At 40.0% G+C, this 20,468-nt stretch overlaps 5 protein-coding genes across 5 annotated transcripts; 3 read left to right on the top strand and 2 right to left on the bottom strand.

Moving 5' to 3' along the window:
* Positions 1-387: 387 nt before the first annotated feature.
* On the bottom strand, positions 388-720 carry MELLADRAFT_58560 (uncharacterized protein; the record flags this gene model as incomplete). The annotated part of the gene is made up of 1 exon (XM_007403582.1): positions 388-720. The coding sequence occupies one exon, from the start codon at positions 718-720 to the stop codon at positions 388-390; it is 333 nt and encodes a 110-aa protein (XP_007403644.1).
* Positions 721-1,292: 572 nt separating this feature from the next.
* On the top strand, positions 1,293-2,673 carry MELLADRAFT_86950 (uncharacterized protein; the record flags this gene model as incomplete). The annotated part of the gene is made up of 4 exons (XM_007403954.1): positions 1,293-1,599; positions 1,681-2,144; positions 2,224-2,495; positions 2,556-2,673. The coding sequence occupies 4 exons, from the start codon at positions 1,293-1,295 to the stop codon at positions 2,671-2,673; spliced, it is 1,161 nt and encodes a 386-aa protein (XP_007404016.1).
* Positions 2,674-3,568: 895 nt separating this feature from the next.
* MELLADRAFT_86949 (uncharacterized protein) lies at positions 3,569-5,439 on the bottom strand (the record flags this gene model as incomplete). Its single annotated transcript, XM_007403581.1, has 5 exons — positions 3,569-3,607; positions 3,691-4,268; positions 4,337-4,668; positions 4,740-4,905; positions 4,977-5,439. The coding sequence occupies 5 exons, from the start codon at positions 5,437-5,439 to the stop codon at positions 3,569-3,571; spliced, it is 1,578 nt and encodes a 525-aa protein (XP_007403643.1).
* A 5,377-nt stretch (positions 5,440-10,816) lies between these two features.
* Positions 10,817-11,786, top strand: MELLADRAFT_86948 (uncharacterized protein; the record flags this gene model as incomplete). Its single annotated transcript, XM_007403955.1, has 4 exons — positions 10,817-10,980; positions 11,278-11,374; positions 11,475-11,562; positions 11,695-11,786. The coding sequence occupies 4 exons, from the start codon at positions 10,817-10,819 to the stop codon at positions 11,784-11,786; spliced, it is 441 nt and encodes a 146-aa protein (XP_007404017.1).
* A 1,055-nt stretch (positions 11,787-12,841) lies between these two features.
* MELLADRAFT_58558 (uncharacterized protein) lies at positions 12,842-14,370 on the top strand (the record flags this gene model as incomplete). The annotated part of the gene is made up of 3 exons (XM_007403956.1): positions 12,842-13,339; positions 13,538-14,332; positions 14,362-14,370. 3 exons carry the CDS (start codon positions 12,842-12,844, stop codon positions 14,368-14,370), a joined length of 1,302 nt encoding a protein of 433 aa, XP_007404018.1.
* Positions 14,371-20,468: the final 6,098 nt, after the last annotated feature.

Genomic DNA, 20,468 nt, shown 5'->3' with positions numbered 1-20,468 from the left:
GCAGAATTGCAAAAGTTAGCGGAGCTCCTAGCGCGCAACAGCGAGCCCCTTTACCTATGACCTAAATTTCGGTTACTGTTACAGCTGCCTTTTTGCAGACTTTCAGCCCTTGCAGTTAGTTCACTAGGCAATATCTGCGTGTAGAACACAATATAATACTCATCATGACGCCCCAACATCTAGGAACAAGGTGCATATTTTTTCAGATTTTTAGCTCTCTTCCTGTTGCCTCAGGACTTTTCTATGTCAGTAGTTTTCTTTACCGCCCGGTAAAGATTACATTTGGTGTAGTGGAAACTGATGACACTTTATCAAAGTCAAATATAACAAAGATGACACAATTAGTCTAAAAACATTGATGATACACGGAAATAAAAGAAATTAAGTTCACGTACTTGAAACATCCTCGTCATCTCCTTGCAAGGTCTGAAAGCTTGACTCAAGGTTGTCATCCTCGCGATCTCCTTCTACATCAAAGGCGAAGGGGCTCGCTGGAACACGATTGGTGTTCTGCCCATCATCTATATTGTCCAGATGATGTGGTGACTCGATATGATCGGCGGCGGCTATTGACTCAATATGATCGGCGGCGGCTATGTGATCGGCCATGTGATCGAGGGTTCTGAAGTCTTTAAGTGGGATGCTTGAGGCTTGATCAACGTTCAGATGGTTATTTTGAATGTCAATGTTCATAGCAAAATATATCATGTGGCAATACATATTTCATTTGCGGACGTTGCATACACAAGTTACCTATACGCAATGCCGCGTAGCTCGCTTGTTTGAATATCTTTCACGCGGCTGTTCGTATGAGTTGAAATTTGAAGAAGATCGGGACTGGTCGAGAGTCAGGAAATGGATATTGGTTAATATAACCTACCAGCACTTTGATGATGGGGACAAATCGAGCTTCACAAAATGATAATTGGGTGTCATTGGTAGGTATTCATTGGGCCACATATTAAGGTGCGAAGCGAGGGATTACCTTACCTTTTTGGCCTGCGAACACACCGGTGATCGCTCAACAATCAATTGCTTTTGTGTCCATATAACAGCACACCGCCCTTGGTTTTTATCCATTTGCGCCTTCCGATTATAAGTATTTCAACAAAGAGTTCACCTTTGATTTATTTTTAATTTCATCTGCAATCAGATTGTTCCAATATAATCCTAATATGCCATCACGCAACATCTTAGAAGTGGAAGTGTCAGGTGAGAGTTCACCTTTGATTTTTCAATTTCATCTTCAATCTCAATCAGATTGTTCCAATCTTAAATAATACAATCTTAATATGCGATCGCGCAACATCTTAGATGTGTCAGGTGAAGCTATGCGTTCCGAATCGACTGCAACTGAGGAGGCTTCTAGCACAATCCTCACATTTCCGAGCTCTTTTATTGAAGTCCCCATCACCAGAACTTCTTCTACTGCTTCTGATTCATCTGCTGCGGTCCATGGATCGGTTGGACCAGCTGATGATGTGGCTCTTACCGAAACTGAAGTTGTTGGGACGACTGTTCAAGGTCCTTTAATACCGACTTCCCGCACTGTCATCAAGGTCAGGGCTCCGCGTGCTCTGAGACACGCCAAGCTGGAAGGTGTGGAATTTTGGAAACCTACCTCTTTATCTCTTACTTTGATTTCGTAACGCTGATTTGGTGCATTCGCAGTTGTGGTAGGGGCTGGAAGTGTGATACAGGTTTCCGTTCCTCGACGGGTCTTGACCTTCCGACTGGATTCACCGGCCAAACGCGCAGCCTTTCTTTACGAACTCAAAGACTTCTACGAACACGGTAGGACACCTTCATACGTTCCAGATGGCGGTACTGGATTTACGGAGGCTGTTGTGGTCTACGGAATAGGTCGCAAGGTTGATTTATCATTGACCAGGGATGTCAATGATTGGTGTGTTCGTGAATTGCAAGGTGACGGTGACCCTGTGCCGTATAAAGGGATAGTGAGATTTCACAGCCGATGGTCGTGTTCTGCTAGGTCCGGCCGAGATCATGCTTTGGAGCTCGTCAATGCTCACGCATATGTGGCAACCATGCTTGAATTATTCAAGGCCCGTTTGCGCAAATTATGGCACGACCAAGAAGTCCGGGAGTTCCAGGAGTGGTTTTTACGCTCGTATAATTTACACGTCAGTGCGATGTTTGTTTCTTAAACTTTCAATGAACATGTTGCACGTTACTTACTTACCCTTTGATTTCTTGCCTTAGGTTCATCGCGTGTTCTTGATGCAGACCATTGGGTCACTTGACGATGACCTCCCCCGATGGGTGATGTGCGAAACTGCCCGGGACTCCAGCAGTAAGCGATACGTGTATCCGTCGTGCTTCAGAGACACTATGCCACCTTCCAATACTTGGAAGCATTACATATATGCCTTTATACATTATGTTTACCAAAAGAGTGGTGGTGTTACTGTTATTGGTCAAATCGACTGTGACGAAACGGGAAACATTTCCAGTGTGGTTTGCTTCAATAAAGGGTACGTAAGCCGTTATTGCTTTTGTCATTTACAATACTTATAGATGCTTTTCTTTATCAGGTCGTACCACTTGGAGAACCACGACTCGACAGAGCAATTTTTTTTTGATTTCAAAGCCGGTCATAACAAGTGTAACCAGATTTGCCATGAACTTGGCCTTAAACCTTTGTCAGTGTGAAATGTGTGTTGTATAGCATGTTATTATTGTGCACGACAATAATGATGATTTCTGCATTTGTATTTTTACGCTTGTGTTGTGACTAGTCATCTTTCCTTTCAGTGTTTTTTATCTCGTCTCGAGGAGTGCAACATTTTGATAACTTATTTGTTTGCTGAGTGTTTCCTGATATTTTGCTTTATCTTTGAGATTTTATTCAGCGACTTTTTCTATTTGTTTCACGCGCATTTTGTATTGAATTGGATTTAACTTCATGTTTGGTCACCTTAGAAGTTTTGGTTGCTCACTATGCTTTCTGCTCACTGTGCTTTCACTGTGCTTGCCATTCTGAAGGAGAAGGAAGGCTGCACACCATATTGATGCTGAGGCATAACACAATTAAATTTCAGATGGAATAAGTGGCGGTATACGTACTCCAAAATTAGCTGTAATGTAGATAAAGAATAAAGGTTGCAATATAGAAAGAAGATAGGAAGTATAGAAAGAAAAGTATTCGTATCAAAGTGAGAGGGGGAAAGGACTTTGCTGAGCAAGATGTGAAGGGATGTTACAGCAAAAGTTAGTTTTGCGTACAAGCTTCGAGAGCAGAGATTCGTTTCGAACACGTATCATTTCCTCCAAGAAAAATCTGTAGTTTATCTCATGCATGCCACGGCATATTGATAGAAACCCACCATACCAGGCATTGGTAATCTCTGCTGCAGACCCATTGAATCGCCAGGTACCATCGGCCTTCTTGAGGAATGGCCAGCGCTTTGGGTCATTGTATTGGCGGCACTGGGCATCCTTTTCAGAATGGGTGCGCATGTGGAAAGGGTCTACTGGTCTGATCGTCCCCTTGAGGCGTTCAGCCGCGGCGGGGTCCTTCCTAAGTGACTTGTCGAAGGTGCATGAATTATCGAAGAATTGCACAGGCGGTAGAACGGGAAATTTTCTTTCCAATATTTCCTGCTCAGAGAAGAACGCGTTTGTTAGTGTATCAAGGTAGGGGGTAATGAAAAACCCATAGCTGCTGACTCGGACCAATATTACAGACTCCGCGCGGTACATGGTCTCCCTAGCTAACGTTATACCACAGGTAGCGACAAACAGCATGTCGTTATGCGTCTTCGCGTTTGAACAGAATGGCTTCTTTCCTCCGGCGGGCCGGGTGGTCTCTTCTCCATCGCGACCGGCTTCGTGGGTGCGGTCCGACTCATCTCGCTCGATCAAAGCATCTACATTGAAAGCATCAGTATTGGCGTTGAGTGCAGCTGTTGGGTCCTCAGGAAGTTTGGCGCCCGTTCTTTGGTTGAAAGCCAGCGCAGCCAGAGAACGTCGGGTCTTCTCAGAACGGATTAGGAGGGCCTCTTTGTGTTCGTCTAGGTCGCAGGCCTTGGTAGTACCAATTGCGTCTCGGGTGCATGGCTGGGCATGGCATAGTTTGCCTAGCAAAGGAATGTGGAGGGGGCAATAGCGGTCTTTGGGTGTTTCGAGCATGACAGTGCACGGTGGTGGGTTGGTGTCCAGGGGATTAAGGAATACGAGTTGCTCCTTGGTTGCGCTACAACGTGGATGTCCAATCGTTATGCCGTCCATAGCGATTGCACAAATTGCTGTGACCATCAAGAAGGAACATCATTAGTTTATGAGGGTTTTAATCATGGTATATTTTATGGCTTACCCAAACCGCCTCCAGGAACATTCGGGTCTTCAAGAATTTCGGTGCATTCTGAGCACATATGATCAATGTAAGGACTGCCTTCGAGTTCGGTCCACATGAGAACGGTCATTTTGGGATCTCGGAAACGATGTTGAGAGCCGCCAGAGTCAGAGACGCTCATCATGCGGTTTCGGAGGTTGAATTGGCGTAACAGACGATGAATATCCATTGCCGTGGTGCAACAGTGGTCGGAAAGACTCGGCTTAAATGTCTCCGCTGGAAAGTGATTAGAGGCGTCTTGGGAAAGCTTGTGGCAGCTGTTGTATATAGTTGCCAGATTGTATACAGAGACACTGAAATAAATAAGGCTTATCATTTTAGTTTCAAGGCCGGGTTCGATTTATTGTGGTGTCCGCGTACTCACTGCGCTAGGGATTGTGTGTGATTAAAATATTCAAGTAGTTGTGTGGTCATGAAGTAGTGCATATTAACTTGGATGCAGTCTGGATCATTTCTGACTGTGTCCAAGTAGTAGGTCCGTGGTCCTTTCTTGTGTGAAAAGTATGATGCCCTGAAGCTGGTCTTGCATTCTGGAGGGATGGTGTTGAACGTAGTGAGTGTCAGTTTTGGTGTTTGAGTAGAAATGATGACAAAAACTCACGTCTACAATACGTTGTATGATGGCGAATCGATTGGACGCCGTCTAGGTCATAAAGATATCCACATATGGCGGGCCTTCTTTCCAGGGTTCGCCGTCCACACTCGGCGTTGGGACATTTGTCTCGGTAGGGAGGCCAGAATATCCGTTCTGGAATTTGAAGTGCGCCAGGCTCGCGGTTGAGGCCTTGGGCTCGGATCAGGGCGGCAGGTTCCACGTAAGATGAGGCGAACTGGGAGTATAGCACGTTGCATAGAACCTCCCACGTGCCAGGCACTGCAGGTGGAGGCAGCGCGGAATTGAGATATTCGTATGGCGCGTTGTACTTGTCAATTCGTATGGACCGTTGGTTAATTTTTACAAAATGGCTGGCGACTGTGACAAATCGGAAGACGGCATTGGCGTCCACAGTGTCTCGTACTGATGGGAAATCGTCCAACTGTTCGATGATATCGGAGAGTAGCATTGTGCTTTGTAGCTTGTTGATGTGGAACTGATGCGTGAAGCTTGTGATGCGTCAGGGTAGTGGATGGAGTTTGTGATGTAGTTAAAAATTGAACGATGAGGTGAGATAGTCGATAAGCTGCATCGGGAAGAGTGTATGGAAGCAGATGGAAGTGGAAGCGGGGTGGACACATGCGGTATGTAAATAAAATTTCATATGACGAAAACAGCCTGGGAACTAATGTTCCCTAAGTCCTAGGGAACGTTCCCAAACTTCCGCGAGACCGACCATGTTCTGCTAAAAACCTCGATTCCATCTGATTCCAAAGACTCCTCACATCGCTCACATCTCAAGATGCCACGAGTCTCAGCCAGACGACAGGTCCTACAAGTTCTCAAAGCGGTATCACAACACTTCCTCGCTCACCCTACCGACGACTCTCTTCATCTTTTGTCACGCAAACATCACTCAAGCTCCTCTCGATTGTTATCGATTCTTCTCCTCCTGCCTCACTTACTACCGGATCTTAAACTTACACCCATCACTCGCTCATCCTTAGTTTTCATTCTGAAAAGTAGAAGGTTTCCACAACTTGACAACTTTGAAATGAAGATTGACGAAGTTGGAATGTGGTTAGGGGAGCTTGAACGTGTTGAAAACCAGCGATACCTTGAATCCAGAACTCTCCGCGATCGAGACCATTCCTACGAGCTCTTCAATGGATTTATGAACGGTGGAGATGTGACATTCATCAAAGTGGTAAGGTCTTCCTATTACTTTTGTCGTTTGAACTCTTTTTTAACGTCTGCTAGGATGATATGGACAGGCGCAAATGAAGAAGGTCAACTTCATAACTCTATTACGTAAGATTGAAGATAGTCAGGTATTTAGAAACACTTCAAGCAATCCTCAAGCACGGGTTGAGGTGCAACTCTTGGTTGCGCTTGCAAATATTGGGCTTTCAGGAAATGGTGGTCAGGTTTCTCTCATAGGCCGTTTATTAGGGGTTTCAGGTCGGTGTGGGTTGATAATCTATGTAGCTCGTTTCTGTTACTGACATAGCTCATCATTTCAGATGGGAGTGTTGAAAACTACACATGGCGATGTGTAGCGGCGATTCTGGAGTTGCAGCATCAGTACCTTAGCTGGCCATCTCGAATCGAACGAGCAAAGATCAGCAAAGAGATCAGTCAGGCTCACCCGGCTTTGAAGGGATGTGTAGGTTTCGTTGATGGGACCTTGATTCCCCTAGCTTTCGGCCCAGTCTTCTGCAAAGAGGACTATTGGACCCGAAAATATTTCTACGGACTCAATTCAATGATTGTTTGTGATCATCGTCGAAGAATCACCTTTGCTTGCCATGGATGGTGTGGCAGCGTTCATGACCAGCGAGTCCTAAGAACTTCATCGGTAAGTAAGTTTTTGGTTGAATCACATCAAAAAAAATGTTTGCTGATTGGTTATCTAGCTTTGGACTCACCCGGGTCGTTACTTTACCAAGGGTGAGTATCTAGTCGCCGATTCAGGATACAGTGCATCAAAATGCACTCTGCCTCTATTGAAACAAAATGCGGAAACTCATCTGGCCAAACTCAAAAACTCATTTAACAAAGAGCTCAGTGAGGCAAGAACCGTAATTGAACAGGTTAATGGAATGCTTAAATCTCGTTTTCAAATGATGAAGGAATGTAGACTTATTTTAAAAGATGATGTATCAACAAAACGTATGAACGCCCTTTTGATGGTATTTTGCCTACTTCACAACTTCCTTTTGGAAGTTGATGAAAGCACTTCACTTTCATACGGTACACCTACCAACGCCGAAAGAGAAGCCGAGCGATTGTACAACGAAGAAACTCCTGCTGTTGCAAACTTTGTCCTTGCAGATAATGACAATGCTTTACGCCGTGAAGTCTTTGCCTATTACTGTGCTATGTTGGCAGGCAAAATATGAAGATGGTAAGTGTTAGGTTTTGTAGAATACCGTGACTCTTAATGACATATAGTAATCTATTTTTGTGTTCAGGATGCAGACAAGCAATTTTATTTTTTTTCCTTGTTCAAAAATTCTACACCAAGTCAAACATCCCAAAAAAGAATGTATCTTCTTTCACTCTTAATTTTTTTACTTATTGATAGTATTTTGCAAAGATTTTTTCTTTGGATCAGCGTGTTATTGAAAAAAAAAATTCTCTTGTGTGTTTTATCTGCTCAAAGTTATTTTGTCTTGGAGTTTTTATTGAAAGAAAATACTTTTGAAAATCTTTTTTTAAGTAAATGAAATTTTTATATTTGCAAAACACAAATCACAGTGGCCACACAAAGTCATGGAAAGTTTTCCTTACAAATACTAAGAATTTTCATATAATTACTTTAAAAAAAAAAGACTTTTTATTTTTATCTTTAGTGAAGGAGAAAAAAAATTGACTTGAAATCAGTCCAAAAGTTCAAGTCGAGACATTTTATGAAGTATCTTAGTGAAAAAAATATTAAAAAAACGAGGTTTTTATATATGGTCCAATCATGATTGAGGTCTTTGGATCGGTGTCTATATGAGGTAGGAAATGAAATGAAAAATTATCAAATGAATTCATTTGAAAGGAGATTAGGTAAACAATAGTGAGATGCTTACCTTATCTCCTTATTGTGCGAGCATCTCATCCACTGTTTGTTTTGCTTCGGCCCAGGTCATGTTGAAATTGTCCATGTATTCCTTGTACAGACGACCCCTCATGGATATATCCTCCATTTTTGCTTTCTTATGATGCGACTCCAGCTCTTGCTCGATCTTGTCTAACTCCAGTTTCTCTCGACGTCGCTTGATGATTTTTGTTTCACCAAGATTTTTTTCTTCAAATTCCATCTCTGCTTGTTTGAAATGTAAAGTCTCCCTTATAAGTTGAAGCTCATGAAGCATTTGAGTATGCTCATTCGGTTTTGGATCTAAGGATTTCGTAATAGCTTCAGATAGTTTGTTATTTGCAAACACTTCAGACCGTCTTGCTTCTTGTTCGGCTAACATGTGATCCTTCTTGAACTCCCACTCAGCCTCCCGTTCTTCTCGTGATGGTAAGTGATTGGTTAGAATCGAGGAAGCTGGACCGGAATTGACTCGAGATGATTTCGCTTTCACAGTACTTTGATCCAATGAATCAACGGTACAACTTTTTCGAGGTGACGCTTGATGTCAGCCCTGAATACTAAACCAGAGTACCAATGGGCGACGTATTATAATAAAAACCTTAAAAATAGCAATTACAACTCAAGGCTCAGTTTCAAGAGTCAAGTTACATATGATTTAGCATATGTAACATGTGCAGAACTTAAATCAAAGGGTTTGAACATACATAACTTTGATGCAAACCAAAGCTACATATATTTCACAGCCGTAAAACATATGTAACAAGTGAAATATACTTATAATACAATAGTAACTGTCTTACTGTAATTAACCTAACCATAGAACCACAATTTGTGCGCACTTGTAGTCCAAAGATTTCCAAGGTTCAGACTATATAAACCCTGAAAATCCAGCCAAATTGAGAGGATCAACATCATCACATTATTATTCAACAACTACACAACTTTGCTTTTATTCATCTTCCTAGAACCTTTAAACTTTGCTTTTCAATAACCAAACTTTAAAGGCCTGATTCTACGAACCTTGAAACTCAAACCTTGTGTCTTGTTGCTTATTCTGTGTGCTCATTCAACTTTGTTTCTGATTAGACTCCATAATCAGTATTTCTGGTAATATCCATTTGGTGGAATTACTTGTAAGGAAGTAGTCCTTGAGTATTGCTCATATCAGATTTGGGATTCATCTGATATAAGAAACTCTAAATCTACGGGGAAATCTCTATTAGTCAGAGTGTAAAGTTCCCGGTGTTATAATAGACCTTAACACTACCTTCTTTGACCTTTCTTAGAATAGAAGAGGATCAAATTAGGATTGAGAACTGCGCGTCAGTTGCTCTTCTTTTTAATTATTGTAAAGACAATAATTAACCCAAAATCCCTGGGCTAAAGCCTTTGTTTAAAGGTCAACTAACTGCAGTCTTTACTTGTTTATTGCAAGTAAAGCTCTTACGCCCACGTCTATACCCGTTCACACTTGTAGATCTTGATCTACACAACCTTTGTAGAAGTTATTAGACTTTCTACAACCTTTATATTGACTCTACTAGCCTAACAGACGCTAGTAGGCTCACATTTGGGGGCCTCATCTGGGTTTTAGAACCTTTTTGATTTTTTTTGAGTGTGTTATAGCTCAGTCTTAGAAACCTTAAAAATAAAAATAAAAATATTTCATTTGATTGTTTCAATTCACCTTCAATTGCAAAAACTGAGGAAAGCTCAGCATTTTTGATTTTAGGATAATAACTTGGAGAAAGGAAAGAAACTCCTTCCCCCCCAAATTTCGCTTTTTTTTATTTTTTTTATTTTTTTGACAAAAGGATCAATAGTTGATCCATAGATAACTCTATTACATATAATTTGTGCTGAATTATATCTGTAATTCTCTTATTTGTGGGGTGTAACAAGCCAAACACGTGGCTTTCATTACAAGTTTACATATATTACATCAGGTGACTGTGTACAATTAACGCACATGGTAATTGTACAAAAGCCCTGCGCGCGGTCCGACAGCCACAGTGGTACTGTACACGTACTGGATTTCGAATTCCATCGAATTTCCAGAGAAATCGACGCCTTGTGCAACTAAACAGGCCGGCCCGCGAAACTGGCCCGCGCTGGTCATTTCACATGTATTGCCAAATTTCATATGTAATTGACAATCACTGCGTTTCTCACGACTCGATCCATCCTGTCGCGCGATTCTTAGCAAAATCAAATGTGATTCATAATACTTTTATAGCAACCCCAAAACGTATCAACCTCTCTTTCGTTATCCACCGTTCATTTCCATTTGTGATACATTGATTTTATGGAAAACACCATGACCTTGTAGCCTAATGCGCATCTGCCCGCGTCACAGAAACGTCCATCAAAGCTGGCGATCAAAACGACCTCACTTTATGTTAGACTTGCTCGGAAAAGTGTTGCTATCAATTTTGATTTTACTCGTGAATGGTGATCAAAAATGGGATGGACTTGTAGAGTTTTGATCAGCGGGATAATCCTGGTAATCTTGGTTGTATTTCCACCTTTGACACCTTCGCCCAGATGGGACTTAAGGGAGAACGTGGTAACCTGTCAATACATTTTCGGAGGTCACGATAATGGTCTATAATGGTACGCCGGTTTGAGGATGTTGAAATTGACTGCGTTGACGGATTTGCAATTACAAAATGACACTGCGTCAACGGATTTGGAATGACTTATAGCTGCAGTATCAAATGTACTGACCCGCGACCCGCGACCCGCGCTGGTCAGGATGTTTGCACAACCCTGCTATTGCTCACCGAATTTCGACATTCGAACTCGCAGACCACCAAGTACCACCCTAGCACCATCACTGTACGATCGATCGATCGAATTCACTGGGACTCTCACCGGTGTTGCTTATCGTGCAAGAAGACAGAAGAAAATCAGTACGAGGTAAGATTTTGATCATCCAATCTAAGGAGCTCACAATTTATTAAAGAAGAATAAGTAAACTGATAATTTCATTGATTGATATCTTTCTTTGATATTCTTTCCTGGATTAAGTGTTAATCCGATTGGGACAATCATATTCACGAGAGTAATTAGTGGATAGATGACTGGGTAAGTTGTTTTAGTCAACAATTACCTTCTTCAATCAGTATAAGGAAATAATACTTGTTTTTATTGGGTTATCCCATCTTCTTGTGATTTCATAACTTTAGAATCAATCATTGTTTTGATTGTCACAAGGACATCACCTTGGTCTAAAATCGATTGTCCCTTATTAACTTCAAAACCGATTTCAGCCCTTTTGATCATTATCCCTCAGTATCTGGAAAGATTTCCAGTGAGTAGGTCTATCTATCTACTTTCTTTGTAAGAAATCATCAAAATCGATTTCTTTGTTCAAGTCTTTTGCTGATAAGACTATATCTTGTTCTATTGAGGAGCTTGACTTGAAATTTGACACAGAGTATAGTAAACCAATTGACAATTTGATAATAAATCAATCGATTGGAAACTACAATCCTGCAAGTAAGTAAAATAGTAGAATTGCTTTACTCTTTGATAATTGAATATCGAGATTCAGCCAATCGATCACTGACATTGATTTTCTTCTGTGATTCTCTTTATTTTTTACTGTCCTTTATTAATCACCCTGATTAGTAGTGAATCTAGATAAAGTTCATCCAGATTTTCCTGCACTGAACCACGATCATCTTGAAGACAAGATCAGGAAAGTCTCACACCTCGATTGAAAGAACAAAGAACTTACAATTTGATCAAGGAGAAATTCAAACATAAGTTGATCAAATCATCATTCTATCCATTCTGTTCTTTTCTTTTGGTATAAGTGTTCATTCGATCAGAAGTCATTTTAATCTACACAAGGCAAAGGGGCGAAACCTTTGAAATTGATTGATTGTTTTTAACAAAAATTGATTGAACTTTTGATTTTGAAAAGCTATCGATCTCATAAAAATTTGTGGAAGTCCTTTTTTGAAGTTCAAACATAGTAATTCACAAAGTAAGCTATTGATTGTGTCTTCAATCATTCTTGATTATTGAAAGATAACAACACTGAAATCCCTTCTTTATTATATTGCCTATCTTGAGACTGCATCCATCCATCAATCAGTGGTTTTAAGGCAAATCAATTAAACTTTGGGCTCGAAAAGACTGTTTCAAGTACAACTCTTTCAGATTTAGCTTGTCAACTCTAGATTGACCGAGTAATTGTATCTAAAGCAAATTGACTTGATTTTGATTCCAGAAATAAAAATTTCTTATCGAGTCCATTCTAAGTCAGCCTTTGATTTTCAAAGTAGATTTATTTTTGCTACAATCTTATCACACTATTTTCATTGTATACAAGATAATACATAAGAATAAAGCAAGAACTGTGTGGACATTTCTCTTTTGAACTAATACCTAATTGAAACATCAATATTATTTTTTAACACTAATTGATTAACTTGGACCAGTTGTCAAATCTGATATCAAATTTTGTTAGGTTGTTCTTGACTTTGACATTTTTTCTGTTGATTTAAAAATAAGTTCCTTTTCCTGTGCTGAAATCTTTCATTGATTTTATTTGACTAATTTAAAGAATAAGGAAAAAAGATTTGAGCTTCATTCTACAACAATCACCTCAAGTTGAAAAGGTCTCAGTTGTTTCAACCAAGGAAAGATTTCAAAGAAATTTATTCAGTTATTTGAGTTATCTTCCTTTCTCTATCTTGAAATTTAGAAGAGAATTTAAATTTGTTTTAGATTTATTTTCTGGAAATTTCATATCTGCTCATTTGTCACAATGGCTGATTGGAATCCACCACCTCATCCTCGTAGCCGTAATGAGCCGGAGCGTTATGGTAACCTCCAGTCAACCAGTGTTAGCCGGCCTGGAACCGATGGACCACGGTCAAAGATTGGATCCAGGGCTGGATCAACAGCCAGCAGTAAGCAAAGGGTAAATGAAGGCAGAGGTAAGCTTTCAATTACCACTGAGGCTCTGCAAAAGGACTCAACCAACCTTCCGTTGACAACAGAAGTTGGTAAAGTACAACTATCAGTGTCAGGACCTTCAAGCTCAGTAGATGATCCAAATATTCAGTCTGAGAGTGGTCAAACCGGAAGCTCAGCAGCCGAAGACGGCCATGAACCACCAGCGGAACTCCCATCTGAGGTCACACCAAGGGCATTTGGCCCGATAGTACAACCACAGCTAAGTGAACTCAAGCCAGCAGGACTTTCAGGTCTATTACCAGGCCCAAGTGGAAGCAGGCCAAGCGCTGATTCTTTTGAACAGGGGGTATTTCTTTCAAAACTTCAGAAGTCAAAGAGGCCTGGAGAAAAAGATTTAGGTACACTGAGTACTCAAGAAAGAGTTATTTTACGTAAGTTCTCAGAAATAACTCAGAGTGAATTCATTTTACCTATGATGACTGAAATAACCAATTATCTTGGACATTTTGAACAACAGATAAATGTTTCTAATGAATTTAATCAGTCCCTTAAGGAATTTTTGAAAGTATTTAATGGTAATTTAGAAGTTTTGGATTCCAATATCAGAGATTTTAGTAATGAATTAGGTTCTAAATTTTCAGAAGTATTAAAAAAAGAATTTCATCTTTTAGAAGTTGTTAATGCTCAATACAAAGAACTTTATAAGGTTATCAGGCAAGATAACAAAGATGTTTCTAGTTTGAATAAAAAGTTTGTTTCCTTTCTAAATCAATTTCCTTCAGAGTCTTTGAATTTATTTTTAGATAAAAATTCATCCTCTTTGCTCTCTCTAAATGATATTAATGAGAATATTTTAGAGTTCAAAAATACTTTGAATGAGTTTTGTGACAATCACGAGAGTGAGAGACCTAGTGTAGTTCAACATGATCAAGTTCTAACTACACTGTTAGAAAATCTTCATCATAAGTTGTATGAAAAACTTGACAACAAGTTTCATCAGAACACCAGTCTGTCTAGCGATGAAATGAACAAATTCATCCAAGACCAAACACTTGCGGTTGAAAATGAGAAAATCCAGCGGAGTAATTTTCAAGACTTTATCGCAAGAAGTCTACAGGAAATTAAAGAAAATCAAACAAAGTTTGAAAATTCTACTAATAGTAAATTAGATAGAATTGAAGATATGTTGCTGAGAATGACAAATAGTAATAAGCAAGACATAGAGCAAGTGCAGGAGCAACTACAAAACAATACTTTACCTACAAATAGAGTTGGCTCAATGGTGAGAAATTTTGAAGGTATCAGTCAAACTCCTATGCAAGGTAGTTCAACAAGGAAGGTCAGAAGTGTACCTCCTCACCTTGATAGGCAAGATAATGGATCAAGGTTCAGAGTGGAAACTACCCCTAAGCTTGGAAATAATCCATTCTTGTCTCAACACATAAATCAAAACACTGTGTTGCATCCTGACAATTCAATGGTAGATTTAGAAACAACCACAGAATTGTTGCGTCAAGCATCAATCAGAAAAGAACTAAGGAAAGAATATCCTAATGTCAAGGATTGGCCTACTTTTAGCGGAGAAGGTGAGTACAATCACCAAGAGTTTATTGATTGGGTTGACGCAGTACCAGTGCGCCTACAAATGCCAGATATTTTGATTACATCAAAATTATCAATTGTATTTACTGGTGTAGCTCGACAATGGGTTATGGACGTCATGAAAGAAGACGGTGGGCATAATAAAACTTGGGAGGAATGGAAACAAGTTATTCAGACCAGGTTTGGCAATGCTCAATGGAGGTCTTACATGGAGAGACTATTCATGAGAGACAGATTCAAACCAGAAATCAATTCTGATTGTGGTAAATGGGCTTCAAGGCAACAACAGCGGTTTAGATCATTTAGACCAAATGCAGACTCATCTGAAGTAGCTGAAAAAGTACTTTGGCAGCTACCCAGCGCAATCAGAATCCCGGTCCAAAATAGAATTGGTCCGGATGGTAGTTGGACAGATTTCATTCTAGCTTTTGAAGATATTGCTAAAAGTTGATGCCTGTTAGAAGAACACAGACAAATAATTCTCACTCTCAGTCAAATAATGACCACAAGGAGCACCAAGTAAGCAGTACAAAAGCTCAACATCCTACTACTGAAAGGAAAAGTAGTAAGTCTTGCAATACCTGTGGCAGTACAGATCCTCAGCATGTTTGGAGAACATGTAAAGGGAAAGGGACAGCCATAAATGCAGTTGAAGCAGAGGAAGATAGACAAGAAGATGAAAATGAAGGAGCAGGTGATACAATGGAATTTGTAGAATATGAGGATAGTGAATCTGAGATGGAGTCTCAACACTAAGATCAAGGAGTTCTTGCAGGGGAGTGTATACCAACAAATAAAGTTAATCATGCCAAAGTAATGACTCCACACATTTAGAGCATCGAAAAGAGATCATAAACCTTGAGAAGGCGTATGACCTCTTCTGGTGGTGGGGAATGTCAGCCCTGAGTACTAAACCAGAGTACCAATGGGCGACGTATTATAATAAAAACCTTAAAAATAGCAATTACAACTCAAGGCTCAGTTTCAAGAGTCAAGTTACATATGATTTAGCATATGTAACATGTGCAGAACTTAAATCAAAGGGTTTGAACATACATAACTTTGATGCAAACCAAAGCTACATATATTTCACAGCCGTAACACATATGTAACAAGTGAAATATACTTATAATACAATAGTAACTGTCTTACTGTAATTAACCTAACCATAGAACCACAATTTGTGCGCACTTTTAGTCCAAAGATTTCCAAGGTTCAGACTATATAAACCCTGAAAATCCAGCCAAATTGAGAGGATCAACATCATCACATTATTATTCAACAACTACACAACTTTGCTTTTATTCATCTTCCTAGAACCTTTAAACTTTGCTTTTCAATAACCAAACTTTAAAGGCCTGATTCTACGAACCTTGAAACTCAAACCTTGTGTCTTGTTGCTTATTCTGTGTGCTCATTCAACTTTGTTTCTGATTAGACTCCATAATCAGTATTTCTGGTAATATCCATTTGGTGGAATTACTTGTAAGGAAGTAGTCCTTGAGTATTGCTCATATCAGATTTGGGATTCATCTGATATAAGAAACTCTAAATCTACGGGGAAATCTCTATTAGTCAGAGTGTAAAGTTCCCGGTGTTATAATAGACCTTAACACTACCTTCTTTGACCTTTCTTAGAATAGAAGAGGATCAAATTAGGATTGAGAACTGCGCGTCAGTTGCTCTTCTTTTTAATTATTGTAAAGACAATAATTAACCCAAAATCCCTGGGCTAAAGCCTTTGTTTAAAGGTCAACTAACTGCAGTCTTTACTTGTTTATTGCAAGTAAAGCTCTTACGCCCACGTCTATACCCGTTCACACTTGTAGATCTTGATCTACACAACCTTCGTAGAAGTTATTAGACTTTCTACAACCTTTATATTGACTCTACTAGCCTAACAGACGCTAGTAGGCTCACACTTGACAAGCGATGGAATCTTTAGACCGAGTTGACCTATTGACCTTATCTCCCAAGGTGGAAGACGCAATGAGAACTGAACTCGTTGAACCAATGACTCCAGAATCAGATTGATGTTTGATACCGAGGTCATTTGAATCTTCACCTTCTTGATTGATGTCATCTACAGAATCAAATTTTGGGCTTTCAATTGAATGAAGTAATCGATCGATTATCGCATCATCCGGATCATCGTCGCGTTCATCTTGATCAGATTGCGTGGCCTCAAGTTGAGAATCTTCATGTTGTACCGAAGAAAGATTTTTTTTTTGATTGGGTAAGATGTCATCGATGACAAACGAGTTGTTAGATTCCAGAACCTTGTCCGGTGAATTTGCCTTTCGCCGGCCAAAAGCAGGTAACATTTCTTCAAAGTATAGACACTTTTTTTTAAGGATTGCTATGGAGGAATACATGTAGATTAGTTGGGTATCGTATCTAAAACTTGCAAAAATACATGTACTCTCAAACTTATCCTCTACCAAAGAGAGTAGTTCTTTCCATGCCTCACTATCAGATTCATACCCATTTTCCTCCTTCTCACGTAATGCATCATCCATTAACTTTTGTTTCTCACCCTGACCAGTTCCTTTGCGGTAATCTCGTGCTGTCCGAAAACTCCTCTCAAGATCTCGTATCTACATCAACAAACAAAACCACACAAAATTGAGATACGTATGTAACAAATGTGAAGACAAGATAGACAAACCTGTTGTTCCACTGAGGTAGAACGTATGTTCGGAAAGCCATTTTCAGAAAGGTACTTAGATATATCTATCACAATTTTGGCCTTCTTGATTGTCCCTCCTTCACCTCTCCACTGGTCTAAACGAAAACCTTCACCCTCTGGAGTCGTAAGCCAATCAACTAAAAGACTCAAGGGAGTTTTACCGTCCTTGTTGAGGTCGGCACGCCACTGGGTTCGAGGATGTCTAGGGGAAGATCCCTGTTTGGTGTTGGCCTTGGCCTTGGTATCTTTCTTTTTTTGAGCTCGTTTCTTGGGTTCCGAAACCGGTTGAGTTTGTTGAGTTTCTGGAGTTGCTTGAGGATCTTGAACTGACATACTTTGAACTGATGGTTGGTACGGTGCAGGAGATAAGGTTCCCCAAATATGAGGCGAGATATGTGGATGGATAACTGGGGCGATTGGTGTGTTTATATTTGGTGAGACAAATGTATAAGGATAAGGAATTGGTGGTGCTTGACCGATAGCAGAATCGGATGGTGTGCGAGAAAGATGATGGGAATGCGAAGAGGGCATATCAGAGGTGATGTGAAAAGTTGAGTGGGTGTTGAGTGAGGATTTGCATCGGGATATGTGATGCTGCATGTATGTATGTATCAAACTGCAAAGATTGAATTTGGTTCCATAAATTTCTTGAGGTGTCCCAGAAGTTTCTGTATGTCACTTCTTGACACTTCTGGGACCCGGTTCTGGAGTTTTGAATACCCCTATTAGTGGTCTTCAAAACTTGTGTTTGGTGTCCCAGAAGTGTCCAGAAGTGACATCCAGAACCTTCTGGGACACCCCCAAAATAAATTTGGGGTGTCACTTGTGGACACCTCTGGGGATATTTGAGAACACCTCGCACCCTCTGGAATCCAAAGACTCTACTCACCCCACCAAGATGCCGCGAGTCTCAGCACAACGGCAAGTACTCCAAGCTCTGAAAGGGGTATCACACCACCTTCTAGCTTACCCCACCGACTATACACCTCCAGCAAATCGTTCCTCAAGAACCTCATCTTTGTTATCAACCCTGCTCCTTCTGCCTCATTTATTACCTGATAATCTTCGTCTTCAACCAATCCAGCGCTTGACTTTGTCTCTCTTGCTTAAGAGTAGAAGTACTCAACCCCTCATGGACTTCGATTCGAAGAAGACTGAAGTGGAAGTTTGGTTGGCGGAACTGGAAAGCGTTGAGAATCGACAATACCTGGCTTTGAGAACTCTCCAAGAACGTGATCATTCACAAGAACTCTTCATCGCAATGATGCATGCCTCTGAGGTTACGTTCATAAAAGTGGCAAGCTATCTCATTTCTCAAGTTCGATTTTTTGGTATTAGCTTCTAACTGTGTTCTTAATATCCTATTCAAGGATGTGATTAGGCGCAAATGAAAAAAGGTAGCTTCATCACGCTTTTGGGTTACATCGAAGATAGTCAAGTGTTCAAAAACACCTCAAGTAATCCTCAAGCACAGGTTGAGTTGCAACTTCTGGTTGCTCTAGCGAACTTGGGGTTGTCAGGAAATTGCGGACAAGTGGCCCTCATACGCAACTTATTAGGTGTTTCAGGTGGGTGCTCATATATATTCCAAGTACATCATCTCGGCATTAACATGTTTCCATTTCAACAACAGATGGAAGTGTAGAAAACTATACTTGGAGATGTGTAGCGGCTATTCTTGAATTGCAACCACAATTCCTCTCCTGGCCATCCAAAAACAAGCGTAAACTTATTTCAAACGAGCTCTGTCAAAAACACCCTGTTCTGAAGGGTTGTGTGAGGTTTATCGACGGAACACTTATCCTGTTAGCTTTTGGCCCGGTAAATTGCAAAGAGGATTACTGGACCCGTAAGTACTTTTACGGAGTCAATTCAATGCTTGTGTGCAATCATTGGCGTCGGATCATGTTTTCTCGCCACGGTTGGTGTGGAAGTGTCCTTGACCAAAGAGTGCTCAGAACATCCTTGGTAAGTGTTCATTTGAATCATATCATCCTGTCGTGGACTGATGATATGATTCATTAGATTTGGTGTCACCCTGGTGATTACTTCACTGAGGATGAGTATATGATTGCAGATTCCGGTTATAGTGCTTTGAAGTGCACTTTGCCTCTTTTCAAAAGAAATTCAGCCTGCGAACTTCCTGGACTCAAGAATACCTTCAATAAAGTCCTCAGTGAGGCACGATCAGCCATTGAACATGTCAACGGAATGCTCGAGTCCAGATTCCAGATGCTGAAAGAATGTTGACTTCTCTTGCGAGATAAACGATCTATGAAGCGTTTAAATGCCCTGCTTATGGCATGTTGTCTCCTTCATAATTTCTTATTGGATGAAAACAAACACAGCGCTTTCACATATGGTCTCCCAACCCCAGCCAAGCGAGAAGAAGAGCGTCAAAATGCAGAAGAGAACGTCGCGGTTGTTGATGAAGTCCTTGCAGATAATGATGAGTCATTAAGGAGACTGGTCTTTCACAATTTTTGTAGCCTAATGGGACACAAATGATCAGTTGTCAGTAAGTGATCTACCTCACTCTTATGTTTTCTGTTATGTAATGAGACCTTTTTTTAATTTTTTTTCTTATTTGAACACTTGCCCTTAGGAAGCAAATTTACAAGGTAGGTAGCGATTGTTGCTTCTGATTTTCACAAGTATTATTTTTGATGGTTCATTTTGAAAAAATAAAGTAAATCGTATAGGATTATTTTGGGTACTTCCAAATTGAAATCCACTGGATACACTCATGGTTAAAATAAAGTTGTATATTGTTTTCATTTCAGCAAATTTTTTTATGAAATCAAATGTGTCTTTCTTTTTTTTTTGAGAAAAAAGGAAATGAGCCAGTCGTCTCACTTCACACACATAAGATGAAAATCCATTGATAAGCACAGTGAGTAGTGATCACCTCACAATTTTAATTAATAAACACTAGAAAGAGATAAATTTCACAAGAAACAATGGTTTTGACGTGTTTTAAAACAATTTTAATATTCTGTGAACACAAGAGATGGTTGAATACAAGATGTTTTTAATATTTTTAACTCGTGTGTGTAAATAAGACAAGATTGAAAAATATAACATAAGGCATTTTATTTGCTCAGATGAGTGTATAAAAGTAGAGAAATATAAGGGGAAAAGTGATAAGTTTGAAATAACTTGTTTTAAAAAAAAAGTTGGTGTC

This window comes from Melampsora larici-populina, assembly GCF_000204055.1.
Source record: "Melampsora larici-populina 98AG31 unplaced genomic scaffold MELLAscaffold_1, whole genome shotgun sequence".
Taxonomy (NCBI): Eukaryota; Fungi; Basidiomycota; class Pucciniomycetes; order Pucciniales; family Melampsoraceae; genus Melampsora; species Melampsora laricis-populina.
This window is presented reverse-complemented; position numbering and strand designations above follow the sequence as displayed.